The sequence below is a fragment of the Pimephales promelas genome, chromosome 20 (assembly GCF_988280905.1).
Source record: "Pimephales promelas chromosome 20, fPimPro1.hap1.1, whole genome shotgun sequence".
NCBI classification, from domain to species: Eukaryota; Metazoa; Chordata; class Actinopteri; order Cypriniformes; family Leuciscidae; genus Pimephales; species Pimephales promelas.
Genome location: NC_142788.1, coordinates 28,939,358 through 28,957,841, shown reverse-complemented (window position 1 = coordinate 28,957,841; position 18,484 = coordinate 28,939,358). Strand labels below are relative to the sequence as shown.

Genomic DNA, 18,484 nt, shown 5'->3' with positions numbered 1-18,484 from the left:
CTATATAATGCAAATATAATGCTTTTGCTTCAAAATGAAAGGATGTTTGTGCAAAAATCATGTTTCATGTATTACTGACAGCCTCAGATTTAAACAACGTTTTAATGGGTTTCAATGGGCCATTTTTGGTCTTTATGGTGCTGAGTGTTACTATTTGATCTACACAGTGTGTGTTATACATATTTCGCAAAATGGGATCACATTTTTTACATGTATCCAAAAAGTCACAATTTTGCCAAATTTCATACCATTTGCATTAAAACAGTCAAAATGGTCAAAGAAATTAAACTGCAAAAGACCAAAAATGTCCCTAATGCAGCATAAGGGTTAATCATGTCTTGAAGGGCTGTGTGAACATACTATCCTCTAGAGGCCACTATCTGCAAGTGCAAGTGTCTTTTTTGAAGGTCAAACAAAGGAAAAGGTGTTAGTATGATTTTTTAAAATGTTTTGATCAAATACTGTAAAGACAGAAATATTGTGAACAATTATTAAAATTCAAAATAACTGATTTGTATTTAAATATTGTCAAATGTAATTTATTCCTAAGTAAGTTTTCAGCATCATTACTCCAGTCTTCAGTGTCACATGATCCTTCACAAATCATTGTAGTATGATGATTTGATGCTCAAGATACATTTACTATTATTATCAATGATGAAAACAGTTGTGCTGTGGTAAACATTTCTCTAATTTCTCAAATCTAGAGATATTTGTGACGTATTTAAATGGTAAAAAGAAACTGGACAAATACTGCAAATACTGGACTAGCATTTATTTGAAATATAAATCTTTTGTAACATTATAAATGTATTTACTGTCACTTTTGATTAATTTTTTGCACCCTTGCTTAATAAAAGTATTAATTTCTAAAAAATAAAAGTCTTACTGAAATATTTTTTTTCTTATAATCAATTTTGTGAGCAAAAACAGTTGTCCAGCTTTATTATATTATATCAGAGATGAGAAAAGGATCCAGTTCAATACATTACATATGAAATGTTGTGAGCAAATATGAAAGCTTGATCTGGTTTTGTATCTCAATGCCAAGTTGTACATCTAAAAAGTCACACAATTCATGCATATCTTCACAGGTTGATAAATATGGTTCTTGAACATTAATTAGATGGCATGATGGTCCAGGAATCATGATCATTCATTTAGTTTGGTTGACAAGTAATATTCTGAACCCTTGAAAATCAAGTAAACGTGGCAGTAATCAAGGCCATTAGCTCTGCAGGTGATGAACAAACACAAACACCATAAAAATTCATAACTGGCATGATCAGGACGAGGTCGAGGGTTTAATTTAATTTCTTTGAGCTAATGGCTTTCTCAAATACAGACCTGAATTACATTTTCAGTTGGTATATTTTCTGATGTGAAAATCTCTGAAAATGTGAACTGGTCTGTTTTGTATGATGATCATTGCAGCGTTTCTTTTACAAATGGGGCAAAAAATGTGGCTTACATATGTTGAAGAAGTTAATATAAAATCAATAAGACATTGTGGTTGTAATTTTAAACATTAGCAACACAATTTGGAAAAGGGCAAATTATGCTGATGGGAGTGGGAAGTTGTACGGGTGATATAGAATGCACAAATTGTGACCTCAGGCTAAAAAAAGACAGTTATTTTGTAAATACACACACATGCATGTATATATATTTTAAGAAAGATATGTTATTATATAAAATATAAATTATGTAAAAATATATATATATTCAGTATACAGCCTACATGCAAATATTTCTTAAATATACATGCATATGTGTATATTTATATATATATACAAAATAATTATACACACATAATGTAAACACAAACTTTTATTGTGCATGCTATAGCACTAAAAGAAACGAAATGATGCTAATAATATTATTATAATATTATTACTATTATAAATGTTAAATATATAGGCTATACACACACAACTTTGTTTTCAGATTGTATTGTGAGTTTGTGAGTAGGGGGGAGACAGCAGATCTGGAGCCGGTGTAGATGTCGGCCTTCTCCCCAGGCAGTTTTACGCCCCTGTTGTTCCTGATCCGTCCAGTAGGGGGAGGCTGGGGTATGTTAGATAATCTGCTAAAGTTATTGTTGTGAACTTTTTTTTTGTTTTGTTTTTTACAGTCTTTGGTGTGAACACACACAATACACATTTATAATAGGCATGTGTATTTAAATCTCTCCAAGTAAAGAGTTGAGCTGCATACACACTCATATTAGGCCTATTTGATTATTTCCAACGTCAAACATGATGAAACCCACATTAAAAACTTTTTTCATATGGTTTGAATGTAGATTCTGTAGATTCTAGTTATCAAATTTGTACATTAATTTTAATTCAAGGAAACAGAGTGACAATAAGGGAGTTATTCACAGAAGAGAGTCAACATAATTCATGAATGGTGTAAATAATTTTGTGTGTGTGTGTGTGTGTGTGTGTGTGTGTGTGTGTGTGTGTCTCTTTCTTCTAAATGGCCCTTGGAATTTTTGAAAAGGGATAAATTGTGTTTGTCTTCATAAAATGCTATGTAGGACTCACTACAGGTTTTGTATCTGTGTGAGGACCACTAGTGAATACAGCAAATATTTCATTGAGGATCCATAAGAAAACCAGACGATTTTGTCTTTAAAAAATCATTTGCTATGTAGTGACCTTTAATGTGGAGTAGAAGGTAGAAACAGGTGGAGTGACTTTATTTGTCACTCTGCTCACAGCTGATTGGTCCAAGTTCGTTTTGCAACCTCTTACCACACATTATGTGAGTCGCATAATAATAACCTCCAGGAATGAATGGAGTTGTCGCAACTTTATATCTCTATATGGCTTTGATAATAACCTGTCAGGGACCAGGTTATCCGTGGAGCGCAAGTTATATAGAGACGAACACGGCTAAAAACCAAACCACTGGTGCCTAAAACCCAGGATTGGCGCAAACTAACCTGAAACATACCTGGCTAGCCACCTAAATCGGCTTCATGGTATAGGCCCCAGCCCCACCCTACATATAGGAGTAGCCAGAGCCGTTGAAATACGATATATTTAACGGGCTGCTTTCATAATGCTGTTATGTATCGTAGAAAAATATGTGGGCGTAGGGGGACGCAGCGTGACGTAAGCACAACAACATTCCGCAGTTTCTTTCTTGCAGACCCGACCGACCGACTCCTAGTTTTGGCTGTGCGTTTATTTCCACGACCATCCAAAGTTTGATAAACAAACATTTCGTAAGTACAGATATCCTGACCAACAATCTCTGCAGTGTAGCGATTATTTGACATTAGCTATTTGCTGCACTTGAAGTTGTTTGAGCTGTACTCAGGCAGGTTAAATAGGCTACAACTTTTACTTCGTTGTGTTTTTACCGTGTTTTTAGGACTGTTGGCGGTTTAACTTAAATGTTTGTCTTTTTTTTGCTAAAGTTTAGTTTGCGTTGGAGGCAAAATCACCCACTTGAAATAGTGTGTGTGTGTGTAACGTTAACTCTGACTCTCAAATTATAAAATTAGCCTACATCAAGGTAGACCATAATATTGTAATGTGGTATTTGATACTAAAATGAATTAAATGCGTTAAGATCAGGTAAAGTTTGGTTAATTAAAAATTACTTAAATGTTTTGTATTTCTGAAAGTCATTTTTATTATTTTTTATGTAAACTCTTTTAATTTGTTTTGGTGTAATGTCTAGAGATGTTTGTGTTTCTGACCCAGCAGCCATCGAACTGAAGGAGTCTTGAAGTGACTTTTTCTGTGAAACAATTGACCTGCCAACAATGAAACAATAGAAACTTGTTCCGCTTCATACATATCAGCTGCAACATGTCTTTGTAAGTTAAATGTCTGTGTAATGGTCTCTCTGGTCTTAGGAATGCAGCATGGCGTCAGTGTTGTCACAGCTGATGGATGTTCAGGGACTCCTGATATTTCTGTGTGTGCTGCTGTTGGTGAAATACCTGCTAAATGTTCAGTCAAAGAACATGCCACCAGGACCCTTCCCTCTGCCTATCATTGGAAACCTTACAAATATAGGCTTTAGTGATCCACTGGGCTCCTTTTCGAGGGTAAGTCTCATATTATGCATACAAATATGTGAAAGTATTTTATGTGAATGTATAACATGAATCATGTTGATCAGATTGCTGAGCGGTTTGGAGATGTGAGCACACTTTATCTGGGAAACCAGCCCAGCATACTGCTCAGTGGATACAAGACTTTCAAAGAGGCATTTGTGGAACAGGCGGACATCTTCACGGATCGGCCGCGCTTCCCTGTGAATGACAAGCTCACTAAAGGGAAAGGTACTGATGGAGAAACAGTTATCTGATTCAAATGGCAAAATCTAAAACATAACCAAAAATCATTCTTTTTTTAGGTCTATTTATGTCAAATGGGCACGTGTGGCGTCAACAGAGGCGTTTTGCTGTGGCAACACTGAAGTACTTTGGTGTGGGGAAGAAAACTTTAGAAAACTTCATCATGCAGGAGTGTCGCTGTCTCTGTGACTCTGTACAGACTGAAAAAGGTCAGTGAGCATCATTTTACTGCCACACACTATTTTATTCTCTTCACTGTCATTCATTTAAAACTCAAGAATATGTGTAAACAGAATGAATGCACTTTTTTAAAATCTGAAAATGTATTATAACCAGGGAATTACATTTTTGTTCAATGTCATAATCTTGAAGGGCTGTGTGTACATACTATCCTCTTGGGGGCACTTATCTACAAGTGCAAGTGTCTTTTTTGAAAGTCAAACATCTAGGAAACTCCATCTTTCCTTAATTTTCTCTTTTTATTTAAATATATGAAGAGTTCAGACGCAAAAGCCTCTAAGTGCCATTTGAAATTTTCTTCTAGAATGATAATTTTTATCAAGCTTGTATATTTAAGTTCAGTGATTTCACTTAAATGGCAATGATAATTACCTATTAATTGTTATTTAAGTGAAATTACTGAACTTAAATATACAAGTTTGATAAAAATCATCATTAAAGAAGAAAATTTCAAATGGCATTTAGAGGCTTTTGCATCTGAACTCTTCATGTACAGTGCAGATGCAAACGTCCGAGATAAAAAAAAAAACGTCTAAATAAAAATGTAGTAATCATAAATATTTAATAATACATAAATAATATGTTAATAATAATAAATTGGATATAATTTGAGGAAAAAAAAATATTTAAGATTAACTATTGTACAGGTCTAGAGTAAATTTGTGAGGCATTCAGCATGTGGATGGAAATTGGAAACATTAGTGTTCTCAGAAGTTTGGATGCCACTACTGTGTATATATTTGAGAAAGGAATATATAATTTTTAGGAGATTTGTTTGTTTTAAATCTAATAACATTGCTCTTCAATTTGGTTGTTGTGTTTCTAGGTTTGCCCTTTGACCCTCAGCATCTTGTCACCAATGCCGTGGCTAATATAATCAGCGGGTTGGTGTTTGGTCACAGGTTTGAGTATGATGATCATCAGTTTCATCTGATGCAGAAGTATGTGGATGACACGTTACAGCTTCCCATCTCAAACTGGGGTCGGGTACGAGTTCACCCTGCTATCACAATTTCATACATGTCGAACTTTGCTTTATTGACAAGTGTTAACATCATGAGTTTCATTCAAGGAATAGTATTGCTTGTTAAATTGTTGCATTGTTTGAACATTTTTTTTGTCATTTATTTGTCTCTTTACAGTTATATAATCAGTTTCCCACCCTCATGTCGTTGGTGCCAGGAAAACACCAGACGGCATTCGCCAGCATGTCTAAGCTTCAGCTCTTCCTGCAGGAGGAATTCAGAAAACACAAGGAGGAGAGAGACCCATCCAACCCCAGAGACTACATTGACTGTTATCTGGATGAAATTGAGAAGGTAGTGTCATCCTAAGATGCCCTGGTGTATTTAAGAGGGTTTTATTGGGAGTTGGAACATGAGTTTTCACCTCCTTTATAAATATTAATGTCTGCCCTAAATAAATTGTGTAGTTACAGTATCTTACAGCTTATTGGATCATGCTAACTAGTCAAACCTTAACCACTCGTTGCCAGTTCCAAATTTTCCTTAGTGAAATATGAAGAGTTCAGATGCAAAAGCTTCTAAATGCCATTTGAAGTTTTCTTCTTTAATGATGATTTTTGTCAAACTTGTATATTTTAGTTCAGTAATTTCACTTAAATAACAATTAATAGGTAATCATCATTGCCATTTAAGTGAAATCACTGAACTTAAATATACAAGCTTGATAAAAATGATCATTCTAGAAGAAAATTTCAAATGGCACTTAGAGGCTTTTGCATCTGAACTCTTCATATATTAATTTTAAAAATATGTTTTATAAATATGCATTATAGTTATATTATATGCCATATGGGAAGTTTTTTTTGCGTTCCATCATTCCCAGTGTAAGGACAGTGAGGCCGAGTTCACAGAGGAGAACCTGATGTACTGTGTAGCGGATCTGTTTGGAGCCGGAACAGAGACCACCGCTACTACCCTCAGATGGGCTTTACTCTACATGGTCAAGTATCCAGACGTGCAAGGTGGGATGTCAGTCAATCAACAAACGTGACTTCCTGTTGCAAAGGTACCTTCAGCATGTTCTTCCTTGACCATTTTCTTTCAGAGAAAGTCCAGTCTGAGATCGATCAGGTGATTGGACAGACACGCCAACCACAAATGGATGACCGAACCAATCTGCCGTACACCTACGCTGTGATCCATGAAATTCAGAGGTTTGCGAACATTATCACCTTTACACCTCCCAGAGTGGCCAACAAGGACACAACAGTGGGAGGACAACTCATCCCGAAGGTCATTGCATTTTTTATATTATGTACAATACAGTATTTTGTCAGGTCAGTTATGTGCAACTTAAGAAAATGAAAGGGCTCCTATTATTCATGTGTAATATTACTGTTTGAAAAAGGACTAGAGGTGTAAAGTCCAGGTTCAGAAAGTAAAAATCCTCCTCAGTATTTTGTTCCAATCAATGTGTTTTAGAGCCAGGAGATAGAAGTAATTAGTTCATGGGTGGAATAAACATATCGAGATCTCTTTCGCGCTTGAATGAACACATGCATGCCAGGATGTCTATTTTGTCGATTATCCTCTCAAGAACAGTCTTAAATGAGTTTAAAAAAATTCTTAAATGGAAGTAAATCGTAGTGAGAGAATGAGATGCGTGAGATCCTGTCAGCAGTGACAGATCTTAAAGTGACAGGAGCCATTAATTCTGTCTCTCAGTAAAGTTAACCTAAAGAACAGAGGGAACAAAAAATGACTAACTGCACTTGACTAAAGAATGCTTGTAGCTTTGATACGGATTAATCTATATTTCATTTATAATGAATTTCTTTATGGTACAGGTAAATATGATATTTATTATGGGTTAAATGAGGATTGTCTTAAGTTTACTTAAATTAAAATTTGTATATTTTTTGAAACTTTTCATTTAAAATTTTTGGGAAACAAATTTTCATCAAGATATCAGGATATTATTAGTGATACTGGCTTTCATTCATTAAAAAAGATGCAGTAATACTTGAAATAAATGGTACTACAGGAATTTTTTTTTAACTTTAAAGGGTTAGTTCACCCAAAAATGAAAATTCTGTCAGTATTTACTCACCCTCATGTTGTTCCAACCCCGTAAGACCTTCGTTCATCTTCGGAAAACGAATTAAGATATTTAAGATATTAAAATCGCTCCTGCATACTAGTCCATAGGCTTCTTGAGGGACTGGCTCTTGCCGTCCCCGAAAAGTCATAAAAGACATCGTTAAAATAGTCCAAGTGACTACAGGGGCTCAATCTTAAGTTTATCAAACGACGAGAACACTTTTGTGCGCAAAAAACAACAAAAATAACGACTTTATTTCAACTATTCGTTTATTTCTCTGGTTACTAGTTTAATAGCGTAAGCTTCTGTTATTGTACGTCACACGCATCACACACACATGACCAGCGTCGACCAATAGTGAGCCTACGTGTGACGTAGCTCTACGCAATCACACTACGCTAACGGACTATAGGCTTATGGAGAAGGAAGTGAATAGTTGAAATAAAGTCGTTATTTTTGTTGTTTTTTTGCGCACAAAAGTGTTCTCGTCGTTTGATAAACTTAAGATTGAGCCCCTGCACTTGGACTATTTTAACGATGTCTTCAATTACTTTTCGAGGACAGCAAGAGCCAGTCCCTCAAGAAGCCTATGGACTGTATGCAGGAGCGATCTTAATATCCTAAATATCTTAATTTGTGTTCCGAAGATGAACGAAGGTCTTACGGGGTTGGAACAACATGAGGGTGAGTAAATACTGACAGAATTTTCATTTTTGGGTGAACTAACCCTTTAACCCCTGCACATGGCAGGACATTTACTTTCTGACCTCTGGACTGCAGAGTTCATAAGCACAAAAGTCCCTCCAAAAGGAGTTATTCTCAATATCAGTAAAACTGTTTCTGAACTCCCTGAAATGCCTGCAATTTAGTCTTGAGTTTTCTCCCCGGAATGAGCACATCAAAATATTCCTCATAAATATTTCCTGCCAAAGGCATAAGCAAAATAAAGGAACGGGGAATGGCTGAATTAGCATGGCTGGACATTTATATCCCCAAGGCCGATATATCGGCTGATGTTTGCCATTTTTAAAATATCGCCATTGGCCGATGTATAGATAAATAGGGGGTAATCCACTAGCCGCTATTGGCTAGCTAGCCTTCAACTGCTGTTAGGATTTCATTAACACCCATTCATTTTGACAGTGAATAATTTGACTAACCTTGCAGATTTAATCAAAGAATTTACAATTGATAATATTAATAAATTCAAAGAGCTTGACCAACCACAACACACTGCTCCAGCCGACCAATCAGAGCACTGTGCATTTTTCAGAAGGAGGGGCTTCGTATAGACAGGAACTAAGCAGAGCGTTACTGACAGACTGGGAAGAGAGGAGCCGCCCGCAACAATGGAGAATATGAGAAAAATGTGAACATTCAAGCATGAATACCTATTCTACTAGAGTTCAAAATCAAGACTTTGTAAAAGGGCATACTATGGCGTCTAATGAATCTGTAACTCACTCAACTCTATATCTGTGGTCGTTACAGGGTGTGATGGTGCTGCCGTTGCTAAAGTCAATCCTACAGGATAAGAACGAGTACAGCACTCCAAATGAATTCAATCCTGCACACTTTCTGGATGAAAATGGCATGTTTTTGAAAAAAGACACTTTTATCCCCTTTTCAATCGGTAAGTTATGTCCATACAGCTCTATCATCATGTTATGAGCATATTTACTGATCTTGATGATGATTTCCAGGTAAGAGGATGTGTCCGGGTGAGCAGCTCGCTCGTATGGAGCTCTTCCTCTTCTTCACGTCTCTGATGCAGCGTTTTACCTTCGTGCCTCTGGAGGGACAAACGCTAAGTCTGAAAGGATCTATAAGCGTCTCGTCTGGTCCCGAACCCTTCCAGATATGTGCAGTGCCTCGAAAGTGTAGATTTTAATCATTCAAAAATCAACGGTTCTGTTCCTGAATCATGTTCAAGCACCTGCGTTCATTTTAAAGGTTCTGGGCAAACAAACTTGATACGAAGGTTCAGTACTCGGACCGGCCCGACTCTACCGATCAAAAGTTTGGGGTTAGTAAATCTCACAAGGCTGCATTTATTTGATCAAATACAGTCAAAGGAGTAATATTGTGAACTATAATTACACTTTAAAATAACTGTTTTGTATTTAAATGTATTTTAAAATGTCATTTATTAATGCAAATTTGTATTTTCAGTATCATTGCTCCAGTCAGTGTCACATGATCTTTCAGAAATTATTCTAATATGATGATTTGCTGCTTAAGATACATTTATTATTATTATCAATGATGAAAACAGTTGTTCTGCTTCATATTTTTCTTTTGTTTTCAGGATTCTTTGATTAATAGTTTATTTATTTGAAATAGAAATCTACATTTATTAAAAAAAAAACTCGTATATTTGCTGAATTCAAGTATTATTTCTTTAAAATAAAATAATAACTTTACTGACCCCAAACTTTTGAATGGTATTAAATTGGCACTTTAATAACTCATTTGCATCCGGGTTTGGATCCTTAAAATATTTATGTTGGAACTTTGGCAGATGTCATTTAGAGTCACTTGTGTGTATGTATTATAAAAGTTGGAGTCTGAATGTTTTGCAGACAAATACCAATTCAATTACATTTTCTGCATATCTCATATTAACATTTCCAAGTCCACCCTTAATGAAACTAAATGAAACAGATAGAGAGGAGGATCTCGTGAGGATGCTATGTTTGCATAAATTAAGTCAACTACAACTAAAAGTCATCATTACCATTTGTTCAAAGAAGTTTGAATTTGTCTTACTTTTACTGTGGTAACATTTCTCTAATTTCTTAAATCTACTACAGTTAAAAATTGGATCAAATTCTTTTGTATATAATGTATTCAAGCAAGCGTCTACATTTTGTGAGCACAGTACAATTTTAGACCTTACTTCAACTGGCATTAAAGTAGCTTTTATAATCATGCCTTAGAAAATGCCTTCAGCATTAAGCATTTTTTGTATTTTACTCTTCATCTCTGAGCTTTTGATGGGATTGTATTGATTATCTTTGAACTGATTATGAAATTGGCATGATACATTTACCTGACGTAATAAATTGTAAACATTTGATTTTATTCTAACTGACCGACATTATTTTCAGTAAAGAGTTAAAAAGAATAGTCAAACATTCGCTTACAATTAATGATGCACAGATATCATTAAAACCTTCTCATTTATGGAATCAGATGAAATAACGAGTTAATACAGGAAAAAAAATTATTTCATTTAATCAAATTACTTCGTCATCGAGTCTTGTCTTTGAAACTGACTGTCTTTGTTTTTTTCAGCACATACAAACTTTGTGCAGATACTGGACTTTTACTTATGATTATTCTCATTTTAGTTCAATAAAGACAACTCATGTAGACTTGTTATTATTATTATCTATTTATGTCCAAGCCGTGATACAATTTTTTTCAGGGTTTTTTGCTGAATAGAAAGTTCAAAAGAACAGGGTTTCAATCTTTTGTGACAATATAAATGTCTTTACTGTCACTTTTGATCAATTTATTGCATCCTTGCTTGATAAACGTATCAATTTAAATTTTTTAGTCTTACTGACCTTAATGAAACAATGTGTTATGCAGCACTTTTGAGCTTCAGCAAGAACCAATGAGGTTCATTTGAGCTCCTGCAAGAACCAATGAGGTGCATTCTCCTGTTACGCATCACGTTTGAGCTTCAGCAAGAACCAATGAGGATCATTCTCGTGTTAAGCAGCACGTCTGAGCTCCTGAAAGAGCCAATCAGGTTAATTCTCATGTCACACAGCATGTTTGAGCTTCGCTCAACTCATATGGGTTAGTTTTACAATCTCTTTAAGAACTTTTTGAAGCTTCAAAGTTGCAGTTGCGTAGCTGTCAATGGAGAGACAGAATCGGCTAAGAATTTTATCAAAAAGATCTTCATTTGTGTTCCAAAGATAAACGAAAGTCTTACAAAAGTTACGAGGGTGATAATGACAAGACTTTCATTTTTCAGTAAAATAACCGCCCCTTCATTCAGTCATTGTTTTTAGCAGACTGTAGCTCATTTGTGTATCACGTACATTCTTCAAAACCACTGGCCACTTCATCTGATGCACGTTTCTAACAGGATATGACTCTCCGAAACTCGTGAATCCTTCATGACTCGGACTCAGCAAAGTGCTAGAAAATTCCCAGAGAGATTTTGACATTTTTCATCATGATGTCATTCATGCAACAAATACCGTTCCTCCTCAAACCAAAGGTGGTCTATAGACTTTAGATCATATGACTGTCGAGGTCATTGGGATACAAGGAGCTCATTGTTGAACTAGAAAGTATGATTTGTGACATTTAGCTGGCCACCAGAACATAATGCTCAATTGGATTTATGGTTCCATGCACTTTATGCCATAATTCTACCCGGCTAGAGCCTATCTGTCAGTCAAGGTTCAGATTAGGTGATGTTTTTTTTTTTTTTTTTGTTTTTTTTCCCCATCTGCACTAACATTCAAAAGTTTAGGCTTTTTAAAGACTTTTATTCTGTAAGGATGGATTAAATTAATCAATGGTGACCCTAAAGTCATTTCTAATGTTACAAAATATTTCTATTTGAAATAAGTGCCGTTTAAGCTTCTATTCATCAAAATATTCTGAAGAAAAGAAATCGTGTTATACGCAAAATATGCAATTTTTAACATTAATAATATTGAGAAATTGTTCTTGACCATCAAATCATCATATTAGTGATTTCTGAAGGATTAAGTGTCTCGGAAGACTGGAGTAATGGTACTGAAAATGCAGCTTATCTAGCAGGAATAAATTACAGTTTAAAAATTATATATATAATAGAAAACAGTTCTTTCACATTATACAATATTACTGTTTCACTGTATTTTTGATCAAATAAATGCAGCCTTGGTGAGCTTATAAGAGACTTCTTTTAAAAACATTAAAAACAAAATCATAGTTGACTCTAAAGTTTCGAACAGCTTGTGTAGATTTTGCAATATTGTAACAAGTAAATTTGAGACTTTCAGTGCATTTCAGAGTTCCCCAGAAACCACATAAACGCATGTAATACAAGCAGAGAGTAAGAACTTATTTGATTTACACAGAAATGTGTTCTGCTCTTGCTATCATTATGGCCCTCTACAAAAATGCATTGTCATGTCATACCAAAATGATACGTCAAATAGATTGTGTTTTTCTTTTTTGAGACTACACTATCTTCATGGACATCACATAATTTTAGATTCAATTTACCGGATTTCACACTATAAATTACATAATTTGTTTATATACACTACTGGGGAAAAGCTTGGAATATTTTAGATTTTTTTTTTTAAAGAAGTCTATTGTGCTTACAACCTACAATGACCATTTTCTATTTGCATATATTGTAAAGTGTAATTTATTCTTTCTATCAAAGCTTAATATTCAGCATCATTACTCCAGTCTTCAGTGTCACGTGATCCTTCAGAAATCATTCTATTATTATTTGCTGAAACATTTAGTTTAATATTTAGTTCTCTTTAACCCTACACCAACTTAGGACATACTTTTAAAAAAATATCCTGTAGATTTTATTATTTACAGTTGTTACAATAGTAAAATTATAAGTATTTTCTAATTTTTACCCCACTCACCCTTGCAAATACCCATAATTGCCATGAAACCATTATCTTTCCACTATCACTATGTGGTCAGCAATGCACCAAAAGCCTTGTTTTCAGTGCGTCATAAGACGTGGAGTTCAGTTTTGTTGGTGAGGTGAAATTCCTCCACAGTCCATAAATTTCTGGAGCAACAACCAAGAGACACACACTGACCGCTTTCTCATTGGCAACATCTTCGGCCAGCATCCACTGCTCAAAGCACTCAAGGTAAAATTTAAGTTTTCCCTTGTTAGCCTATGTTTATATATGGTGAATGTGATTCTGGTGAACGTGATTCCACAAAATAAAACGTGTTTGTAGATAAAACCTCCTTGTTAAAGGGATAGTTCACTTTGAAAGTTATTTTTGATATGTTTTAGCTTACGTCAGGGGCATCCAAGATGTTGTATTTTCAATTTTGATATTTTTGAGTCAAACCGTTCTTGTCTGTCAGTCATATAATGAAGGTCTATGGTCACCACCTCAAAGAGCAGGTAAGCTAAAACATACCAAAAATGTATTTCAAAGTGAACTATCCTTTTAACATTTCAATCAACCAAACATATTTGAGGGACATTTACAGTTAATGTCAAGTTTAGGTTTATACAACAATGTTCTGGTTCCCCCCCAGAATCTAAAAACATGCAGTATAGATGAATTGGAGATACTAAATTGAGGTGTAAGACCTGGCAACCTACCAAGGAAAAAATCATTGACAAGAAAATACAACTCTCTTAAGTTTATATGACAATGGATGGCCCATGGAATCACCAAGAGATACGAATGAAATGTTTAATGAATGAATATTGTTATTTCTGCTATGCAGTTTTGTGTTTTAGTAGGCCTATTCTTGTAAATATGATGATGCTAAAAATAAAGGGCTTGTAAAGAATTAAAAAACAATTAAGGTCCTAAACAACCCTTGTACTTTGTGCTGTCTTCCATCTATTTTCCAGGTTTGAGTTCAAAGAACTTATGGGCCAAAACATTAATTGCACACATTGTAAATCAATTGAGATAAAGAGATTATGGAAGATAACACGAAGTAGATCAGAGCCCTGCACACAGTTACACACACATCAAAACCAATCAGCAGCTTACTCCAATGGGACAGTCTTAACAGTTTAAAAAAAATTTAAGAGAGAAAGAGATATGCATTTATTAAAGTGATGTCGATGACGCGTATTATAACTGCTGCTTTAATTACCTCAAAGGAAACCTTGTGTAACATATAATTGGTAGATGCAGTAAATTCGCGCTCTAATTGCTTTATAGTTACGTTATCTGAAAAACTGGTGATACGCTTATCACGTAGCCTATATTGGAGGGGCATTCACAAGCTCACAGAGCACTAATCTGACCGAATTCACACATCACCGACACGCATGCATTTTTGACACGTCCCCTTTAAGAAGGAGTTAATGAGAGTTTTTGGGGGGGTGGTAGATAACTTTAATTTAAAAACACAGAGCTGCTGTTGTTCTCACACTGCAATCCTGCCACCGTGTATTTTCGATACTTCAAAAAGCTACATTATCAGTTTATCTACTTGCGATATATGATAAGATGCCCACCAAGCGATTTAACCTGCGGTTCGAACTTTGTACGGACTATTTCCAGACTATGGAAGAGTAACTTAGCTTACATGTACGAGAAATTCACACATTATGTAACATTACGTTGACGAGATAACAGAAGAATACAAAAGACAATAAAGATACGATTAATGGTCCGGAACTAGTTTGCAGTTGTTTTTAAAAAACTAATAATAATCAGTATTATATATATATATATATATATATATATATATATATATATATATATATATATATATATATATATATATATATATATATATATATGTATTTTATTTACAATTGTCATGTTTTACGGTTCTCTTTACTCATTCATTCGTTCATTCGTTTGTTTTCAACAAGAAGGAAGTCTGTATGACGCCTCTGACATCATCACCTGTTCAAGTAGTAGGCTAATCAAAACTAATGTGTGAGATGTGTGTGAAGTAGGCTACTGTCGGTGACGTCGTTTACAGGCTGAGGCTCCACCGACATTGCTGTTTTCTTCAGGTTGATGAAAGTCTGGGGGGAAATTAGGACACGCTGAGATCTCTCGGTAAGCACAACCTTGTTCTCTTCATCTACAACTTTGCACGTCTTTGCAGTAGTATATTGTCGTGTATAAAACACTACAACTTTTGTGAGTGTGTCTACAGCAAATGGGTTCATTAAAACTGTTTGGGAACTTGATGTGCTTAAGTCGTGTATAAGTATGCATACTTATAGCTAAACTGTCATCCTAAATAAATATTGTTATTGTTTTTTAGTATTTTAAACAGAAAAAAAAACATGTGTAATGGTCTCTCTGGTCTCAGGAAGCATGGCGTCAGTGTTGTCACAGCTGATGGGTCAGTGGATGGATGTTCAGGGACTCCTGATATTTCTGTGTGTGCTGCTGTTGGTGAAACACCTGCGAGATGTTCAGTCAAAGAACATGCCGCCAGGACCCTTCCCTCTGCCTTTGTTTGGAAACGTAATGAGTATAGGCTTTAGTGATCCAATGGATGTTTTTCCGAAGGTATGTCTTTTTTCATATGCATATGTTTATGAAATGAGTTGTGTACATTTACATGTTGACATGTTGATCAGATTGCTGAGCGGTATGGAGATGTGAGCACATTTTATCTGGGAAACAAGCCTTGCATACTGCTCACTGGATACAAGACTTTCAAAGAGGCGTTTGTGGAACAGGCGGACATCTTCACGGATCGGCCGTACTTCCCTGTGAATGACAAAATCTGTAACGGGAAAGGTAAAAACAGCTAAAAGAGCACCATACACGTTCAAAAACATGAAGTCTGTTGTCAATCATAAACTGCTCACCAATAATTCATCTTTTTGTGGAACGTCAGGAAACATTCAAGGCGTTAAGTGGACTTTCAGACACGACAAATTTGTTTATTTTTTGCTGAAATTGAACTGAAATTTTTGTGTTGTTGTCCGCAATATCAACATTTTTGCTATCATTTTCAATCAGTGCACCAGAACTGTTGTATAATTGGTAAAATTACCATTTGCAGTTGCTTGAATAGCAAGCGTTGTCATTGAAAACATGCAGAACTGTTCATGGCATACATTCTATAGATCGTTACAGTGATCCTGGATTTAATATAATGTGTTAAATTGAATTTTCCTGTCTCTCTAGATAAAGAAGGAAGTTCATTCATTTAGTACTATGAGCACTTAGTTCCAGAATTCAAAACTCCAACATGAGCATATAATTGGACTATATGATGCAAAATGTCCACTAATGAATGCATGGAAGGAAACCACATTGGTTAACACATGACTGCCCACATTTACAAACCAACAAATTGAAGGAATTCAAGAGCTCGAATATTAGAACCAGCGGCAAATTCGCAGGTCACCATAAATAATAGATATTACCAATTGGATTACATACAGTAGCCTCAATGCTATACACTTCCACAATCAGAGATTTTGCTCTGTCTGTCTCTTTATATGTAGGTCTGATCTTCTCCGGTGGGCACATGTGGCGGCATCAGAGGCGTTTTGCTCTGGCAACACTGAAGTATTTCGGTGTGGGCAAGAAAACGCTAGAAAACTCCATCCTGCAGGAGTGTCTCTTTGTCTGTAGTACTTTTCAAACCAAGCAAGGTCAGAGCACCAGCTTTCTGCCTGAATTCAAACATCTGAACAGGCTACAAGTGCAGTATACTGCTCTCTACAGGCGAAGATTTGAAAGTACAGTTTACAGCTGTAACCATTCCTCCTCTCTTTTGCTTTCCAAGGTTTGCCATTCAATCCTCATCACATCTTGAACTACGCGGTGGGCAATATAATATGCAGCCTGGTTTTTGGCCACAAGTTTGAGTATGACGACCATCATTTTCATGAGCTGTTGCAGTATTCTGATGACACCTTCAAGCTTCCCATCAACGCCTGGGGCCGGGTACGAGACCAAAATTTACTATAATGGACCTTTTTCATTGTTTTAAGCCTCCTAGAATAGACTTCCATGATTCCAAGGTCAGAAAAACGTACATTTTATCATAATATACATGGCAGTATCAGCTCTTTTCTCACAGTGTCTGAATTACTTCGATAAAGGATTGTCTTTCTAAACTCCTTCTTTCCGAGAGCCTGCCCTGCTCTGATTGGGCAGTTGGTCGACCACTTGCAGTGCATGTCAGAAACCAAATGTCTATTACAATATCTGAATTTCAGCTCTGATCTTCCTCAGCATTCATTTCCAGGATATGAATTCTTGACATCAACAATTAAATTCTTTATATCACAAATTACATTTTTGATATCATGAATTCAATTATTGATATCAACAATTACATTTTGATATCAAAAATGTAATTCTTGATATCAACAATTGTATTTTCACTAGTGAAATGTCACCATAGGCTGCCATTCAAAACCAATTGTTGATATCAAGAATTGATTTCTTACTAGTTGAAATTCCAATCTCACATATCAGAAATGATTAAAAGTTAAAACGGCATTGCCATAAAAAACCTTTATTTTTGATATCAAGAATTCAATTGTTACTAGTTGAAAAGTCTATTCTTGATATCCACAATTGAATTGCTACTAGTAACAATGTTCATTTTTGATATCAATATTTCAAATATCAATATTGATATCAAAAATTATGTATTTCTACTAGTAAAAAATCAATTCTTGATATCAACAATTCATTTTGAATGGCAGCTTATGGTGACATTTCACTAGTGAAAATAAAATTACAGATATCAGCAATTAAATTGTTGATATCAAAAAATGTAATTGTTGATATCAGGAATTCATATCCTTGAAATGAATAAAAGCTAAAACAGCTTGCCATACCACACTGTGATCTGAACAGTAACGATGGCATCCGTTTTACCGTTTCAAGTCCCGTGCGAATCCTCGTCCATTTAAAGTAAAAATGGCGTCTTCTTGACCTGTCGACAACATGAACCAAACCTTTCCAGGAACATATTTTTTTTTAAAAAAATCATGGTTTTTGTTATGTTTACTGAGATCAATGGTTCTGAAATGTGAGATTTACTGCGAAGATTGATGAAATACTGACGATCAAATGTATTTGTCCCTCGACAGCTGTATAACACGTTTCCCGCCGTGATGTCATTGCTGCCAGGAAAGCACCAGACTACATTTGCCAACCTTTCCAAGTT

At 35.3% G+C, this 18,484-nt stretch overlaps 2 protein-coding genes across 2 annotated transcripts in view; both read left to right on the top strand.

Moving 5' to 3' along the window:
• Nucleotides 1–3,027: 3,027 nt before the first annotated feature.
• LOC120463512 (cytochrome P450 2J4) lies at nt 3,028–11,004 on the top strand. Its single transcript, XM_039652685.2, has 10 exons — nt 3,028–3,235; nt 3,875–4,069; nt 4,144–4,306; nt 4,381–4,530; nt 5,388–5,548; nt 5,704–5,880; nt 6,410–6,548; nt 6,632–6,819; nt 9,119–9,260; nt 9,331–11,004. The coding sequence occupies exons 2-10, from the start codon at nt 3,884–3,886 to the stop codon at nt 9,516–9,518; spliced, it is 1,494 nt and encodes a 497-aa protein (XP_039508619.2). The 5' UTR covers nt 3,028–3,235; nt 3,875–3,883; the 3' UTR covers nt 9,519–11,004.
• Nucleotides 11,005–15,630: 4,626 nt separating this feature from the next.
• The window catches only part of LOC120461635 (cytochrome P450 2J4), a 6,195-nt gene continuing 3,341 nt past the window's right edge, over nt 15,631–18,484 (top strand). The window contains exons 1-5 of the mRNA XM_039649841.2: nt 15,631–15,852; nt 15,924–16,086; nt 16,803–16,952; nt 17,087–17,247; nt 18,408–18,484. The exon at nt 18,408–18,484 is cut by the window's right edge and continues 100 nt beyond it. Of these exons, the coding sequence (XP_039505775.2) occupies nt 15,631–15,852; nt 15,924–16,086; nt 16,803–16,952; nt 17,087–17,247; nt 18,408–18,484 (773 nt within the window). The remainder of the gene's footprint in view (nt 15,853–15,923; nt 16,087–16,802; nt 16,953–17,086; nt 17,248–18,407) is intronic.

Bases quoted from the DNA above. Each gene is read 5' to 3' on its own strand.
- LOC120463512 (XM_039652685.2), top strand. From the start codon at position 3,884: ATGGCGTCAGTGTTGTCACAGCTGATGGATGTTCAGGGACTCCTGATA. The intron at 5,881-6,409 runs GTAGTGTCATCC...CATCATTCCCAG, and splicing joins ATCTGGATGAAATTGAGAAG to TGTAAGGACAGTGAGGCCGA. The intron at 9,261-9,330 runs GTAAGTTATGTC...GATGATTTCCAG, and splicing joins TTTTATCCCCTTTTCAATCG to GTAAGAGGATGTGTCCGGGT.